The sequence below is a fragment of the Mauremys mutica genome, chromosome 2 (assembly GCF_020497125.1).
Source record: "Mauremys mutica isolate MM-2020 ecotype Southern chromosome 2, ASM2049712v1, whole genome shotgun sequence".
Lineage (NCBI taxonomy): Eukaryota > Metazoa > Chordata > Testudines > Geoemydidae > Mauremys > Mauremys mutica.
The window spans coordinates 257,491,829-257,510,490 of record NC_059073.1 but is presented as its reverse complement, the minus strand read 5'-3'; the positions used below and the strand labels follow the sequence as shown (position 1 = coordinate 257,510,490).

General features: G+C 41.9%; 1 protein-coding gene across 1 annotated transcript in view; it reads right to left on the bottom strand.

Moving 5' to 3' along the window:
- MALRD1 (MAM and LDL receptor class A domain containing 1) overlaps positions 1 to 18,662 on the bottom strand; it is a 420,915-nt gene that overhangs the window by 236,318 nt on the left and 165,935 nt on the right. The window contains exons 21-23 of the mRNA XM_045007156.1: positions 9,008 to 9,164; positions 6,526 to 6,636; positions 2,303 to 2,516 (exon numbers count right to left, since the gene is read on the bottom strand). Coding sequence (XP_044863091.1) covers positions 2,303 to 2,516; positions 6,526 to 6,636; positions 9,008 to 9,164 — 482 coding nt within the window. The remainder of the gene's footprint in view (positions 1 to 2,302; positions 2,517 to 6,525; positions 6,637 to 9,007; positions 9,165 to 18,662) is intronic.

The following is an 18,662-nucleotide window of genomic DNA, read 5'->3' as shown; positions in this document are numbered from 1 at the left end:
TGCCCCCTTTGCCCCCCCCTCTGGGCGGCCCTGCCCTGCTCTAGCACCTATTAAATGCAAGAAAAAACCACTAAGAAAAATCAAAACACCACACACATTGTTAAGGCAACACAAATATTGCAAAGTACAATGACAAGGAAATGTAAGGCTAAGTTAAGTTGACCATTTCGCCAAGTCTGTGTTTTATGGTGATACTATGGGTCAGACTATGAGACTCTTATTGAACGTCTTATGGAATAAGGTGTTACTAAACCAAAAGAATGGGATCATAAGCTGGCTCTACATATTTAACAGTTGCATGAAATTAGGCCATATGTCTAATGAACTCTGCTATAGAAACTTTAGGGCTGATTCTGGCCCTGCTCTCTCAATTTGGGCCATTCCAGTGTTTAAATCCAGTGACTTTATTGGAATTCCTTTTTTTTATATACAGTAAATTAGGAATGTTCCATCCAAATGTCTAGGATCTATTTGTTTTGACAGACAATGTGCTTTCCACAAAAGCAAAATTTTCTGCAGGAATATTTCAATTTTGCCAAAATGTTTAAACTTTTCTGTCAGGAAAATCAAAACAAAATACTTGGTTTCAGGCTGGGTTAACCAAAATCTAACCATTTAACTTTTTCAAACTGAATTTTTGGATCAGTTCAGCATTAATGTGGCCAGGGGCAGCTCTATGTTTTTTGAAGCCCCGAGTACGGCAGTCAGGCATACCGTTCACGCGGATTCGGCTGCGGTTCTGCGGCAGGTCCACTGGTCCTGCGCCTTCAGTGTACCCGCCGCTGAATTACCACTTAAACCACGGGACTGGAAACGCCGCGGAAGGTAGCCTGACTGCCACACTCACAGCGACCGGCAGGCTGCCCCTCGTGGCTTGCTGCCCCAGGCACGCGCTTGCTGCGCTGGTGCCTGGAGCCGCCCCTGAACGTGGGTCTGCCTGCAGTGCCATGGTGCCTCATGTCCCCCACTCTCCTCTATGGAATGGGTTCCCCAGCTGGGTTCCCCACTTTTCCCATGATGCACCACAGTTTCCTATCTGGCTGAACCACCATAGTACATCATGGGAAATGAAGTCTCACAGGGAAGCCTGACCCATACAAAGAATGAGGACATGAGGCATCGAACTACAACCACCAGGAGACACTGCAGCAGTTCAATTTGTAATTAAGCTGTGACAAAATGCTTTGATTTGATTTAACAAATTAAACTAAACATTTCAATTTGGGAATGTTGAACCATTTAATTTCAATTGAAAATACTGAAATGAAGTGACATTTACAAATCAAAATTTTGTTTGCTCTGAAACAAAAATTTTAGAACTTTCCATTCTGCAAAAAATATTGATATTTTGACTTTTTATCCGAATTCGGAATTAAAACAAATGTGAAACTATTAGAATTTTCCACAAGATGGAAATTCAAATTTTCAATCTGCTCTACTCCTGGTTTACAGCTGTGTGAAATCAGAATCAGTCCCAGTATGTCTACACTGACATCACCATTCATGTCAACCAAGGAAAATGTTTGTCATGCAGAAACCAGAAACAGTGGGTCAAATCCTCAGCTGATATAAATCAGCACAGCTCAAATGATTTTAAATGGCATTACACTGATTTCTTCTAACTGAGAATCTGACCTGGTGTTTACTGAATGATCTCTTCTTTGTCATAATCTAATTTTTGATGAGCTGTGTTCATAACATTTACAATGAGGTGTACCAAACAATGCAGATTTGCCTGATTGAGAATTTACCAAGATTTTATTGATGGAAGAGGCTGCCAGCAATACTGAAATAGAGTATAGTGTGATCCAATCCTCTACAGAAGTACACGTTTGATATGAAGTGCTGTTTTTGAATTCTAGACTGAAGATACTGTTTGTTGATTTCTGCTGCAAAACTAAAGTTGTCTGGTATTCATGAAAGAGCTAAGAGACTTGACAATTCCTGAAACATCAAAGTAAGCAAGGTTCCTAAGATCCCAGATGTATTTTGCTTGACATATTTTTTGCTTTTATTTTTTCATACGGAAAACAATGATTTGGTTCTGTTTGTTTTAAAAGGCAGAGCTGTTCTCTGAATTAATTTACATTGGGAAAAATCCGTGAGCAGCACATTTTATTTTGCAAGACATGCTTTCAAATTAAACGGAGAAAAAAAACCCACCAACCTAAGGAATATACTTACATTATTAACCTTATTTTAAATTTCTTTGTTGATGAACTGCCAATAGCACTGCTACATTGACAATTCACAGCAGGCACAGTTACTTCTGATAATTTGAGTGAGGAACTACCATACTTACTGCAAATGTTAGGGCTCTCATCTGAGTTGTCAGCGCAGTCATTCACAAAATCACACAGATTATCCTTTGGGATGCAGTACTTATTGGCACATGTGAATTCTTCAGAAGTGCAGGGTCTGTCTGGGATCAGCAAAGGGGAACAATCTTCAAAGGAAATATCATCCACTGCCACATCTCCCACATAACTGACACCACGTTTTGCCCTGAAAATAATCTAACAAAGAGAAAAGTCAGTGAAATATTGAGGGAAAAGTATAAAAGCTTGAAACACGCCATGTGTGGTACACAAAACATGATGTATCTATGCTTCCTGCAAGTTGCCCAAGTCTTCTAAATGTTTAGTACTAGATATTGCTCTCAGTTCTTACTGATGTAAATATAAGCTGCATAAACATGAATCAGTGCTGGTTTATGCCTCAAAGGTTGATACTGTAGCTGCTGGAGGAGCCACAATCCTACAATAACAGAGGGCAAAAAAGAAAAATACATTAAGTGTACAATTAGAAAGCAAGGGGCTGATCTTGTTCCCCTTGAAATCAATGGAAAACTTCCCAGTGATTTCAGTTGTGCTGGAGATTTTTTTGTTTATATTTTGAAGAGTGTAAAATCAGATGCTTTAGGCAGATATTTAAATAAACATATGAATTAGAATCAGTCACAACCCAAATGCATTGATGCTTATGTTTACCATTTATGTGGTATGGTGCTATATTTTCAAAAGTGCTGCACACGTATTAACTAACATCACTTGGGACAAAATCCTGCTCCTACCTTCCATGAGTACAGAAGACCCTTCTGGAGTGGAATCAGCACAGTTCTGCCACACAAGGGAAAGACAGGGATGGGACTGGGTAGAGTGACCCCTCTTCCCCTTCCTTTCTCCCATCCTTTCACTCTCCCCACTATTCTGCACAAACCTGATTGGCTGGGGAGTGCAACTCCAAAACGAGGCCATAAGATGAAGGATGGCCCACCAGGGAGAGTTTGAGCTAATGACCAGATGGGGGACAAAGCCAGGAAGATATGGAGAGACAACAAAGAAAGAGCAGTGCTTGCAGTGGCAGAAGCACTGAGCTGAGGCAGAGACACCAGCGTGCAGAGCCTGAACTTTGAGGTGCTTGGAGGAAAGCCGGCTGCTGCTGCTGTTGCTGCTGCACTGATGCTTGCAAAAAGGGGAATCTTACAGACACACAGCCTGGAGCTGACAGGACGGCTGAGAAAACACAGCAAGACTCACTAGTTTGAACTCACAGTGCATGGCAGCATCAGAGTACTCAGATAGGTTGGACTGCCCCAATGGGCTGGGGCAGGGCAAAGGGTTGCACTGACATGGAGCAAAAAGTCTGTGTGCACCTAGCTAGGTGTAGGGGGGTCATGAACTGTGTATTAATAGGCAGCAGGTTTAAAACAAAAGGAAGTATTTCTTCACACAACGCACAGTCAAACTGTGGAACTCCTTGCCAGAGGATGTTGTAAAGGCCAAGACTATAACAGGGTTCAAAAAAGAACTAGATAAGTTCATGGAGGATAGGTCCATCAATGGCTATTAGTCAGGATGGGCAGGGATGGTGCCCCTAGCGTCTGTTTGCCAGAAGCTGGGAATGGGCGACATGGGATGGATCGCATGATGCTTACCTGTTCTGTTCATTACCCCAAAAGCACTTGGCATTAGCCACTGTCAGAAGACAGGATATGGGGCTGGATGGACAACTGGTCTGACCCAGTATGGCCGCTCTTATTGTGTATCAAGAGCAAGGGAGTCTGTAAACTCCTGCTAGAATCCTGACCCTAGTCTACTCCTGGCTTTACCTTGGTTAGATAAAACTGTTGTTCTCTTGTTAAGCCTGGTGCTTGTTGCAGGGGTTAATACTGACCCTCTAGAAGAGAGTGTTGGTGTTTGTGCAGAGGTGTGTAGCTGGGACCCCTTACGAAACCCTGATAACTCCCACCTGACAAAGAGGCCCAGACCCTTCTGTCCATGTACCTCCCAAACCATTCTGCCTGTCCTGTCTCTCCCCAGCTCCTCAGCCTACTCTCCACCCCTCTGAGCTCCACATCCAAATCCAACCTTTCCCCAACCCTGCCCTTCCTTTCTCCGCTCCCTGCCACTCAGTGCAAACCTGACTGGCTGGTGGGGAAGTGCCACACCAAAACAAGGACACCCTGGGAGGTTCTGAGCCAATGAACAGATGGGGATGAGGGACAAGTCCAGGAAGATTTGGAGAGAGAACAAAGAAAGAGCTCAAGAGCAGCAGTGCGGAGCTGGGACAGAGACACAGGAGAGTGTAGGGGTGCAGAGTCTGAACTAGGAGCTGCTTGGAGGAGAGCCAGCTGCTACACTGGTGCTTGGAGAAGGGAACTCATACAGACGCACAGACTGTAAGGCACCTCAGACCACACGGCAGAACCCACCAGCTTGACCTCACAACCCAGGCCAGTATCAGAACGCATGGATAGGTTGGATTAACCCAAGGGGGATGGGGAGTTGCATTGCTGTGGGGCAGAGGGATGTGTGTGTGTAGCACTAGGTGTTGGGGGTGGGGATGTGTTGTATACTGTATTGGGACAAGCGAGTGTGTATAACACCTGCCGGAGTTCCTGTGCTGAGTCTACTTCTGGCTTTGTCTGGCTTAGCTAAAATTGTTGTTGAATTGTTAAGTGTGGTGCTTGACACTGACCCCTAGGAGGGAGGGTGGGTGTGTATTTGTGTGGAGACACAGGGCTGGGACCTAGGACTCTAGCCCCAACCCTGGCAATGCCCCACCTGACAAAGAATTTGGGGAAGCTGTCACACAAGTGGGGTTCAGGGCTAGGGGAGGTTCTGCAGCTACATGGCTCCTTTCACCTTAGAAAGGGTATGCTGGGGGTTATTGTGCCATTAGGGCCTCCACTCATTAAGCTGGAGTAGCAGCGATGGAGATGCTCCAGGGGCTGGGTTGAAGTATACCTCTCTTCCCTCCCTCCTAGATTTCACTAGCATACAGCTGAGATACTTGGTCTGGGGACCAGGGAGGGGACTATACAGTGGATAGAAAGCTGGCTAGATCATTGGGCTCAGTGGGTAGTGATCAATGGCTCCATGTCTAGTTGGCAGCCGGTATCAAGTGGAGTGCCGCAAGGGTCGGTCCTGGGGGCGGTTTTGTTCAATATCTTCATTAATGATCTGGAGGATGGTGTGGATTGCGCCCTCCGCAAGTTTGCAGATGACACTAAACTGGGAGGACATGACACTAGATATGCTGGAGGGTAGGGATAGGATACAGACGGACCTAGACAAATTAAAGGATTGGGCCAAAAGAAATCTGATGACGTTCAGCAAGGACAAGTGCAGAGTCCTGCACTTAGGACGGAAGAATCCCATGTACTGCTACAGACTAGGGATCGAGTGGCTAGGCAGCAGTTCTGCAGAAAAGGACCTATGGGTTACAGTGGATGAGAAGCTGGATACAAGTCAACAGTGTGCCCTTATTGCCAAGAAGGCGAACGGCATTTTGGGCTGTATAAGTAGGACCATTGCCAGCAGATCGAGGGACATGATCATTCCCCTCTATTCAGCATTGGTGAGGCTTCATCTGGAGTACTGCATCCACTTTTGGGCCCCACACTACAAGAAGGATGTGGAAAAATTGGAAAGAGTCCAGTGGAGGGCAACAAAGATGATTAGGGGGCTGAAGCACATGACTTATGAGGAGAGGCTGAGGGAACTGGGATTATTTAGTCTGCAGAAGAGAAGAATAAGGGGGGATTTGATAGCTGCTTTCAACTACATGAAAGGGGGTTCCAAAGAAGATGGATCTAGACTGTTCTCAGTGGTAGAAGATGACAGAACAAGGAGTAATGGTCTCAAGTTGCAGTGGGGGAGGTTTAGGTTGAATATTAGGAAAAACTTTTTCACTAGGAGGGTGGTGAAGCACTGGAATGGGTTACCTAGGGAGGTGGTGGAATCTCCTTCCTTAGAGGTTTTTAAGGTCAGGCTTGACAAAGCCCTGGCTGGGATGATTTAGTTGGGGATTGGTCCTGCTTTGAGCAGGGGGTTGGACTAGATGACCTCCTGAGGTCCCTTCCAATCCTGATATTCTATGATTCTATGATTTTGTTCTTAATATTCAGGAGACCAATGTGAATTGAAGAGCTACAAAGTGTGTAGGGTGCAAATGGGAATGATTAAGATAAAATGTAATCTAGAATTGACTTAATGGGGAACATGAAATAGAAGCACAAACCTGAAAATCAGAGCGAATTCCTAGGAACACTTCTGCTCTGTTCCACTGAGCGCCTTGGGAGCCACTTTGAACCCAAAGGACAGAAGTTACGTCACCAATTTTACTGAGTACCTGGAAGAGAAATTGTGAATTCCAGGTCACATCAAATCTCTCTCAACTCATTAATATAGTCATTTCAGTCGGAGTTTGCCGTTAAATTAACCCCTATCCCACACTTTAAAATCATCAGTGGAAAACAATCATGAGTGTGATCTACTAGTCTGTGAACCTGATGCTACTGGTTCTGATCAGGTTCTGTGTGCATGCTGAGTTCAGTGCTTTTTGTTGCCATTGATTTGAATAGGAGTGGAGAGCACTCAGCCGCAAACAAGAGATGCTCAGCAACCGATAGGTTCAGGACCCACAAATGCAATAAAGAAAATAATCTTAATGGCAAGAGTAAAAAAATGTCTAAGAGTTCATATACCTATTAGATTATTCCATTGTGGTTCTAGGAGTGTTTTGGTGCCCCAACTACACAAGAAACATCTCATTTATTCATAAATAAACTTGTCCTCTCAATACAGAGAACTTGATCTGTTTGGACAATGGCGGGTGCACAAAATATCCTCCTAATGTCTTGCCTCAGTGAATAGTCGCTGAATTGGAGAGTCACTTCTCCACATGAGCAGCAATCCTAAATGTGCTTCTCTCTGACTTCTTGAGCATCTGAATTGAACTGAGCTGACAATATCAAGTAGATGGAACATGTCAAGCTGTCTCTCCAGTCAGTACTGACAAAACTACATCACATCCCCTGTTTCCAGAACTGCCTCTCCTCTCAAGGATTTATCATCTTCCCCTCACAGTGTAATTCTATTTTTGAGATCTAGGATGACCTAGACATTTTTCACTTTAATGAAAAACTGGCATTTTTGAAAATTTATGTAGTCCCAGAAGCGTATGTGATGCTGTACAACAGGTAAGCTGTGCCAAATGAATAACAGGGTCCTTGCCCTGAAGAGCTTTCACTCTAGAGACACAAGGGGGAAGAGTGCAATACATTAAACACACAAGACAGACACAGTGGTGCATGGTGAGATGCTTCACAGAACACATGGGGTTTCAGAAGTGGTTTTAAAAAAAAAACAACAACAGAGGATGGGGATATTATTTTCCAAGCATAAGGAGTGACAAGAAAGGAAAGAGTCTACAGATATCCTCCATCAATAATGGCTTACAGAAATAGGTAAAAATAATGGAGAAAACAGAAATGTACATTATAATACATCTACATGTTTTCGTTGTTATCGAATGTGAGAATAACTATGATCTTCTAAAAAAGCACAATTTGACTTGGATGTAAATTTTCCAAGGTCAAATACTATTCCTTAATAGGCAAGTCCCAGCTCTTCACTAGAAATTCAAACTTTCTGCCATTTCTTGCCAATTGTCATACCTTTGTAAAGACTAAATGCCATCATATTTTATGACCCATTAAAATCCAAGTATATCTATTTTATTTTTTTTAAATGTGAGAAATGTCTAATCTTTAAAGAGACTCGAGCTTAAGAGACATAGAGAGCCCTGGGAAGGAAAAGTATGACAGAAGTACTTAATGAAGATATACTCAGGTTATACTAATTGTTCTGTGGTTTTATTTACCTAAATTTTGACATATGCTTAAAGTTACACACAAGCTTAAATGTTTTTCTATATCAAGCCTGGAATACTCAGTACTCTGCAGGATGGGAAGGCCTATTAGGGGGATATATGACCAGTTCTGAATCCTCATTACACTGAGAAAGCCTGATTTAAGCTTCCAGCTTGTCTCCCTTATCTGTTTCTTTCTCCTAGTAAGTTACACCTACATCCAGCAGCTAATAAGGATACAGTAGAAAGCTGAGAAAGTTTGTCCACCTTGCTTTGCATATACAAAATGCATTTTTTTGGCAATTCAATTATGCAACTGTTTTTATGTTTGTAACAGAATGTTTCTACTGGATAGATGTGCATATTGTAATGGGAAAGTACTTAATTCAGAGTTTGACCACAAATTTTTAATCTGATACCAGACCTTGGAATATTAGTGAGGAAAGCATTTCCAATTTATTCCCAAACAAGGCACTGGAAATGAGCTTTTGATTGGTACCAAAACAGTTAAATGAAAGCTCCATGATTAGTTATTTCCAATATTTAGTTATTTCCAATATTTTTGAATCACAGACAGATTCATAACAGATTTTTAAGGCCAGAAGGGACCAATATGAGATTATGCAGTACAAAGCTTTACTTGTACAGAAGCTGCATCCATTCTGTAAAAAGTTACCATTTCAGGAGCTTACTCCAGCTAACACTTCCCTCAATCACACCGTATTGGGGGCAGTGAAGTGTGGATAATTGTTCATTATCATTTATTAGCAGTCTAGACTTGATGAAACTAAATGATAGGGCATGACTTTTTATACAGTAATTTCAGAAAACTCTAATGTCTTTTCAGTACCTGCAGAGAACCCACTGTTGCACCATTCATATGATTCCAAAATACCAGTTTGCATTTGGGTCCAGTGAGCGAAATGACTGGAGTGGCAATGTCAGCAGTATGACCAAATTCTCCATTTGAACTGTCTGCATACAGATACCAGCCTTCTTTAGTAACCCTGTTCAGAGAAGCAGATTTTATTAAAACAATACATATATTCATAGTAAAATTCTAGATTTGCAAATGGTAATACTGCTTTGCAATCATCTGAGGATCCACAAGCTCTTTAATTAATTAATATATCACTAAATCTTACAAAACCCCTGGGAAGACAGGTGTTATTCCCATTTCACAGGGAAGTTAAAGCTGAGATTTGGTTCCTAAAGTTAGGATCCTAAATAACCTGATTTTCATGACTGATATACATGACTGAGCAATGAGCACCCAGCAGCTTCCATTGACTTCAGTGGAGGCTGCTGAGCGCTCAGCAATTTTGAGCAATTTTGCATCACTTATTTAGGAGACTAAAGAAGGGTTTAGGATTCAACTTTAGGACCCATTTTTAAAAATCTTGCACAAGGTCCAATTGGACTTAACTGTGCCTGGCCGGCAACTGATTATCAATTGGCAAGAGCAAATGGAACAAAAGCCCAGTTTTACCCAAAAAGTGGGGCACACCCCCTAGAGGCACATGTGTATGGCAACACCAGGCACCTGGCCTCAGGCTGTCAGCCCCAGCACTGGGCAGTGGGGCTCGGGTGACAGGCTACACCAGGCGGTTCGGATGAGGCCTGCAGAGTGCCCTATTTTCACTTTGGGAAATATGGTCGCCCTAGAAATAAGGGAGTGGCTTGGGAGGTTGGTGTCTTGCAGAGATACTTCTGTAAAATAACAGCTGAGCCAGAAATAGAAGCCTAACGTTCAGGCTCTCAGCTGTAACCATTAGACCCCAGTTCCTAAAGGATCTTGTCACTTCCACTGAGTTAGAACTAAGAATTTGGTGCATTGTTTTGTTGATGAGTTCCAGCAGCTCTAGGGGAATGAACAGATATTATAAATTCTAAACATTTTTCAATAATCCAGCTGAGATTCCTTGAAGCCTTGGACTTGAACTGCTTCTTTAAAGAACATTTTAAAATAATGAATACAAATCTGTTCATTAGTGCTTTAGTCACAGACTTCCTCTCTCTTGTTCTGAGGCGTGGAAATGATAGTTATGCAATTGGAGTCACTTTGAGAGAAGGTATGCACGTTTATCACTAGAAAACTGTAATAATACTTTATACAGCACCTTTCATTAGATGATAGCAAAGCGTTATAACAAATATTAATTAAGACCCAGAATGCCTCTACGGTAGATGAGGGATATACATATGATTGCATATCATTGGCAGGTAAAATGATCCATCTCTGGGGTACAACATCTGGGGTTGCTGAACAGTGCATGCTAGAAGGGGTTAGAAACATAGCAGTTCCCTTATTAGATCACACCAATGATCACTGTAGCCAGTATCCTGCCTCCATTCGTAGATTTTAAGGCGAGGTCCATTCTGAGAATCTGGTCTGACCTCCTGTAATAGCACAGGCCATAGAACTCACCCAGTAATTCCTTCAGCAGGCCCATATCTTGTGCTTGAGCGAGAGCATATGTTTTAGAAATTCATCCAAATCCCAATTTTAAAAACGTCAAGTGATGGAAAATCCACGACATCCCACATGGGGTTCTAATGGTTCATTTTCTTTACTATTAAAAGTTTTGCTGAACAGTAAGGTCTAAAGTCCCAGTAATGGACAATTATGTAATCAATTGCCCAGGACTTAAGTTTTTTCTAACCCCTGCAATCAATGGCTAAATTATGTCTTGAGACATAAGAGTTTCTACCCCTCCTATAGTTTCAGCCTATTTGTAGTGTAGAAGAGGAAGTGTAGAAGTGGGAAGTGAAGGCAAATACTAGATCACTGTGAAGCTGTGCAGAACATTTTGGTAGGAAGATACCACCTTCAGCAGCACAATACCCTCATACACCAACTATAACAGTTCCATGGTTCAGAACTGATTGGATAGTCATCTTTTTTTCCCCCCTGTTATCAGCAGCAATACTTTTCTAAAGTCACTAGGTGTTCCTTGAAGGTCTCCCATACAATCTCTGATCTAGCCATACGTTGTTTAGCTGGTGAGGTTGCTTTGATTGTATAAGATGGTATTGCTACAACAGCCGGTGTAAAAACCTCTGTAAATAAAGAGAGGTGAATAATTCCCAGGATGTCTTCTTGAGTTAGGGGGGGAAAACGAAGTAGTAAAAGATCCCATAAAATGAAGGATTTATTCAGGCAATGGTATGTCATTGTGCAGATAATCTCATATGTTAATTGGGGTACATGAGATATGTATGATTCATAAGGGAAAAATGAAGAACTATATAAAAACACAGCAGCATGTTGGCTGGGTCTATCCAGGCACGTAGGCACAGGTGAAATCAAGTACTTGCATGAGAGAAATAGTAATGATCAGAGCTAATGTGTCCACCATCACCCATAAAACATTGCTAACCAGTCCCCTTCTTTAAATATTACTTTCTTATAACAGAAGGAAAGTGCATGGCAGTTTATGGGTAGACTGTGATGAAGCAGCACAGCAGAGGTTAAAGAGAGCCTTTTGGCTCAGCAAGCCTTGCCCTGTTATACCTGCAGCCAATCTGGGAGTAAGCACCAGCCAAGGGAGACTGTGAAGGAGCCTCCAGCACTGAGTGAGCGAACCCCAGAGACATTGTGGGGCTCACCGACACCAGCTGACGGCTGCTCCACATGAAGAAGCCTGGGACCGCGTCAAGACACTGCCCAAGACCCAAGAAGGAACCCTATAGGAAGCAGGCCGCCCAGGAAATTGGACTAGAGAGACCATGCCCCAAATTGAACAGAATGGTAGGAAGTAGCCCAGGGCAGTGGATTCTGACTCCCTGCTGGGAGGGGCACCTTCCCCCTTCTCCTCCCGCCCTCTCCCCTATTCAGGGGTTGATGTAAACAGGGCCTTGGGCTGGGACCTGGTGGAGAGGAAGGAACTGTGTCCCCTTATTCCATTTGTAAAAGGTGGCTTGGAAGCCAGGCGGCCTAGTGGTTAGAGTTGCTGGCTCTCTGCTCTCAGGTTGGTTGTGGTGCCTCAACCAAGCAGGGGGCTGAAAGCCAGCAGCTCTAACCACTAGGATGCCTGGCCTTCCAAGCCACCTGTTAAAAATGCCTTCACCAATAAAACTTTGTATAAGCCACCTATCAATGAAGCTTTTCATAAAACAAAAGCAGAACACAGTATCTTAAAAAGTAGGGGTTGGTGTAAATCATATTGCTCCATTGACTTCAAGGAGCTTGAAATCAATGGAGATTTACACTGGCTGATGGTCTGACTCTAGTAATTGTAAAGCTACTGTTCCAGGATGATGATGTAGATGTTTGCAGGGCAGCTATTTTGGTCATAAGAAATCAGACCAAAGTTTACCCAAGTGTTATGTGAATTAAGGTAAGTCAGACTAAAAACTTAAGAGCAGACCTGGCATTTTTAGCAGTTTTTCCCAATAAAGCTACACACAGGGAAAATGGTAATGCTCTGGAACCTGCGTAGCTGCAGATAGCCTCCTGGTTCAAGTGGGTCTAATTGCTGTTCCCGTAGCTAGTCTTATTGTGAAAGGCCATTACCTCAGTGACAGTCAATCATTCTGAAGCAATTTGGAATTTCTGGTTTTGCTTTGGATTTCTTCATCAGAATCTTTTCCATAAAAGATGTGTGGATAAGTTTAAATAGACTTCTTCACAACAGGAATACCCTGTTCTGAACCATACCTCAAAAACATTTGAGAAGTAGAAATTTGGCTGCTTATTGAAATGCACTGCTTCAATGGCCCAGAAATGGTGCTGATGTGTCTAAAATCATCTCCAGTGGTTTGAATGATACCTAAAACACAGGAATTCATTGGTGCAATTCTTGCAAAGTTGGGCTTTCACCAGAAAGGCTTTTCTATTGCCTGCAGGTCACACAGAATGAAGCAGCAACTTTCCTCACAAAACTGAGAAGCTAGTGGTGAATACTGTGCTCACCTTGAGGGGTTTTTTTTACACTGGTTGTTGTAGCAATTGCATGAAGCTTGTAGGAGCACATGTTGCAGGATAGAAGAGTTTGGAAGAGACACCAAGAAATCAGTCTTCGTGCCCATGGCTTGAATGCTAGCTGCAGCTGAAGTACCTTTATAAAAAGTTCTCTCAATCGAGAGCCAGTTTAGTTTTAGAAACATTGCATACTTTCATGTTATTACCTAGCACACAATACATGAAACAGCTGCTTTTAAAGTGAAAGATTCTTTGAGCTGGCCCTGCTGTTTTTTAACCCCCTGAGCTGAATAGGTCCTGGCTATATTAAAATACTTCTCCTCGATAGGGTTACCAGATAGTAAGTGTGAAAAATAAAGACAGGGGCTGCGGGGTGATAGGCACCTACATAAGGCAAAGACCTGAATATTGGGACTGTCCCTATAAAATGGGGACATCTGGTGACCCTACTCCTCGAGCCCCATCCTATTAGGCTTTTTCACTCAGATATTACCAACTCACTGTCTAGGAGATCTGCTATTGCACATTGGGTCAGCTGGCAATCTTACTTTTGGTGTGTCAGTTCTCAGTCATGCAATTTACTGACATCTCCCTTAACTCACCACTTTTCATTTCTAACATGTATCTGAAAATGCTATGTTTTTGTGCAGGACCACTCTCAAACCCACACTTGTTAATGACACCTCATGAAATCAGTGGGGCCAATCATGCAGCAGAGCACAGTTTGACATTAATAAAGGTGGCAGAATTGGGTGTTCAGTATAGCGCTATATGAGTGCTACACGGCACACAGACTCCTTCAGTGGTTGAGGGCCTAGTGGCCACTAGATCCCTGGCTTATTTGGAAAATTATCCACTGGAAAGCTTGTCTCAATGTTGACAGCTACAGCAGGCATCATTATATTGTTGACATTTACCCTCTGAAAGCAATTAATTTTACTGTGCTAGTGTAAGTGTTCCCTATACACAGGAATTCCTGTAACACTTCAGTAACACTAAATAATTTCAAAAGACAAAATTGCCAACATTTTAATGAAGTTCACTGGAAGCACAGACCTCAGCATGAGCAGCTGGACTCCAGTTCTGAAGTATGAGTTTGTTGCAAACATTGGCTTCCCAACACCCTTTTATATACAGGAGGTCAGCTAAATATGGGAATGCCTAAAAAAAACTATAGTAGGCATCCTCCTCAAAACCTTCAGGTCAGCCCCATGCACCTTGATGTGATCATGATTAGATTCTGGTATGTTTTGAAGGCTGGAGAGAGAGAGAGAATGTGTGTGTGTGTAAATTGTTTTGCAGGCCCTCCCAAAACCCCTAACCCAGTGTTGCCAATTCAGGGTGTAAAACTTTAATCCTTTGCTTTACAATAGATATTGTCTTGAGCTGAAGTGTTTGGAAGTGGCTCCAAAACAGAAAACTCCTGAGGGATATCTGGAATCAAGTTTTGGCTCCATATGGTGATAGTGATAGTGATAGTGTCTGGGCTCAAAATTCAAATCAAAATCTGACCTTTACCAGCCATTGGAAATGCTCTCAGATGGTGTTTTAATTCAGCCTTAACTACCACAAATTCACAGAGAATCTCTAAATAAATTGGTTCTCAGATGAATCAGTGGTTTACAAACATAAGCATTAATACTTCACCTTTGGTGGTCTCAGTAAGTAGGAACCCTCACTCTGCAAGCTCATTGATCAAATGGCTAAGAGTGAGTTAAACAACTCCTCTTTCTTCTCATTACAATGATGCTTATGAGAGATGATTCGTGTTGTGTCATTTCTTTCATGTACTTTGTCACCAGAGTACACTATCAGTATTTTAATGCCTCATCTATTCCATGAAAGATGGTTGTAAACTGTGCTACATTGACCTTTCCATCATTCTACAGTTTGATCCTCCGTTGATCATCATTATTCTTTGTTTACAGTGAGAGTAGCCTGCTCTGAAGAGGCTGGTCAAAATTCTGACTATTTAAACTTTTTAAGTCTATGATATATGTCATTACAAGGTTTATAACCTTCCACAATGACCTTCTGCATTTCTGACAAACACACAAAATGTCAGGAAACTGCTATTGTGGCAATGCTTGTAGGGTGGTAGGAAGTGGTATAAATTTTACTTACATTTTTTAGTATGTAAACTTCAGAGCCACTTTCTGGCCCTGCACAGTTCAGCTATACAGAGATGGCATTACATGCTGCAAAAGCAGTGCAGACATGCACCCATATTAACATTCCTTTGCCAGCTTAAAAGGATAAGCAACAGAGTATAGTGACTTCAAAAAAGGCAACTCAGTTTAAATAGATAAAGTTATAGTTCAGACTTAAAAATACATAAATATGGGCAAACAACCCAGAAATGGATCCAGAACAGGGAAAACTTGTGCAGCTACCTAGCTGCTTTTTCAAGCTCAAGTCTGTCTGTAAATACTCACAAAAAAAGTTCTACACACTGGGTGGGAAACAGTTTTTCCATCCTACAAAATTTTGCAGAGATTTCAAAAAATATCCCCATTCCACACTGGGTCAAAACCAAGATCTTTCAAAATTTTCTGGAGAGACTTGTCCCAGAGATTAGGGCATTCATATAGGATATGAAATGATGCACAAACGGGAGTGCTCTAACCACGTAGCCCGCAGCTATTCTAGTCTCTATTGTTCTCAAAATTCCATCCTGGACCTGAAAAACTTTTACTGAAACTGATACATTCCACAGAGAGATTTGGTTCCATCCAATTGGCATTTTCCCATGGAAAAAAAAACATTTTGTTGAAAAATGCTCAAGCAGATCTAATTCGGAAGAGCTTTCTAACCAAGAAGAAAAGGGGCATTTATGGCACAGGACCTATACAAGAACAAATTCATCACCCATGTTCTGGCCAACATCGGCTCTACACACAGTCAATCCATGCATATTATTACTTCTAAAAGGTTAAAAGCGAATATTGGGAGCGAAGTTTGTGGACAGTTGCCATCGTTGTGTGAGGAGGCATATGTCCCTAAAATATAGGCACTGTCCAGCAACTCATCTCTTTGGCTCATATCATGGAGAAATGGCTTGTCAGTGCTATTTAGGAGGTGAGAATCAGGGCTGGAGAACTTCCACCCTGTGTTTGTTCTTCTCAGGTGTCCTAGCGTGTATCTGTGCACATTGGGCACCCATCACTTGGACGTAAAATAGTAATCTCCTGATCTTAAGTGTATCCTGGTCTAGATGAACAAAGAGAAAACAGACTCTTTAAGGTCCTTTTGTGACAAGTGGGCCTAAAAATTTATCCAAATTGTGAGCTCGACCATAAAAAAAATGTAAATTTTCATGAGATGTTACGATAATCTATAAGTAGCAAATATTGATGGGAAAAGGTACAAAAGGGAGATATTATAACTTAATTAGTCTAAACAAAAAGGCCAAGTTAATATGATTCAAGAGCTGTGTTGAAATTATGGTATGGAGTCGGAAATTGGTATGTTGGAGATTAGGCCTAATTGGTGGACAAACTAATCACCACCCATCACTCGCTTTCCAGGTCCTTAAAAGAAAGATTTTGTGGGGAAAGCACAGAAGAACAACAAGAAGAGACAGAAAGAACAGACAGAAGCTACTGGAGTGAGCTTTACCAGCATGGCAGCCACCCCCACCATTTCCTGGGACCCTGGGCCTTCATCATCCTGATCCTGGGAGGTGTCCTGACCAGAATGGGCCAGAGAGAGAAGGATGCAGGTGAGATTGCCCCCCCCCAGCTCCAGCTGAATCTCAAACACCACCTGGAATGACAGTTATTACCATCTTTAATACCATCTGAGAGACTGTCAAACAAGGGGGCTTGTCCTTCTAAGATTGGAGTTTAACAAGAGCAACAGCAGCAGCAGCAGCCCATCTCAACCAATTTCTTTCTCCCCCAAAAAGAACAGTTATTACCATCATTAATACCATCTAAGAGACTGTCAAACAACAGGGAGGTTTCCTTTTAAAAACTCTCTGCGGCTAAAGGGAAAGGGAACAAGGGATGTTGTTAAAATGAACACCTTATTTCATACTTTACATTTGAAATGATTTAACTGTTTAAATGGTGTGCTTATCATGGTGCTAAGGAAACTGAGGTCTCTTTATACCAAGCCCTGGACTTTGTTTAATGTTGGCAAGTGTCTGGGTCATATTAATACCTTTAGTCCATATATTCTATGTAAATTAATGCAACAGCCCCCAATCTATTCAGTCACTTGCACAAAGCCCCACTGACTTCAAAAAGACTTCTACGTGGATGAAGGCATCCACTTGTGTGGAATTTACTGCAGGAACAGGGCCTAAATATACAGGATTAAAGCAAATCATGTTCAGTAGAATGTATAATTTTCAATTATATTAAAAGGGATTATCAACTCCAGATAATCTCATCCTTCTACTACATGTCTGGATTGCTTTTCTATACTCCTGACTCAAACTTATCTTTTGCTCAAATTAACAGTGGCCACTGAGTCAGAGGAAGAGGATTTTCCCCCTCCCCCACTCAAAAAGCTCATTACTTTTCAATTATTAAAATATTTCCAGCAGCTGGTAACTCAAATCTACATTTTTTGATTAACCACTGAGAAGCACTGCTGAAAGATTATAATACTGCAGGCTTTCCTCTGTTGATATCTTAGACTCTTTGTTTTCTATTTGAAAACTTCTCAGTTAATTAAAAAAGGAATTGAAAGTAAACTGTGGTCAGGAATGTGGATCTTCACTTTGGAGAGTACGTGCTAAAATGTAATTTAAACAGCAATTACCCAAAAGAGTAAATAATCCCAACATGGTTTTGGAAAAACGTTCCTGCCCCATCACCTCCATCAAATGTTTAACATTCATGCATAATAAACTCGAAATTTAAAAAGCAATATCATTTTCAGGCCATCGCTAAGTAGAGGTAAATTTGCTGAAAGGTAGATATCCAAAAGGATGCAATAAAGCTATACCTATTAAAGGCATTCAGAAGTATAACTTGGGGGCCCAATCATCCTGCAGTTGTACTGACAGAAATTTTATAGTTACTGCTTCAGGGAGGTGATAAAACTGGCTCTTTTCACATTTTATTTTGAGATTTGATTTGTTTACCTTGTATTTGGTTTAAATTTAATAGTTCCTTTATTTCCCTTTTCTCCCATAAACATATTTAAAAATTGGATTAGGTCCAGGGATAGTAGGCGACACAGCTAGGGATAACATTTTCAAATGTGAGTGTTTACATTTTGGCACCTAAATTCATATTTAGATGCCTAAACAAATGGAGTGAGTGTCAAAGGCGAATGTAGACATTAGTGAGAGTGGAGGTGCTCAGCACCTATGAACAGCAGACCACTCACCTCGTCCAGAGTCCCAACTCAAAACTGAAGAAATAAAAACTCATTCATCCTTCCCAGGCTCAATCCTCAGCAAGTTCCTCAAATAGTTCTTCCTTACTCTCTGTTACAGAGTGCTACCACCTCCCAGGGCTTTCTCCCAGGATGCCCAGCTCCTCCGGAGTTGCTGAACCTCAAAGCTTCTTCCCCAAATGTCTCTTCCCCCAGACCTGCTCTGGGAGTGACATCTTCTTCTCCTCAG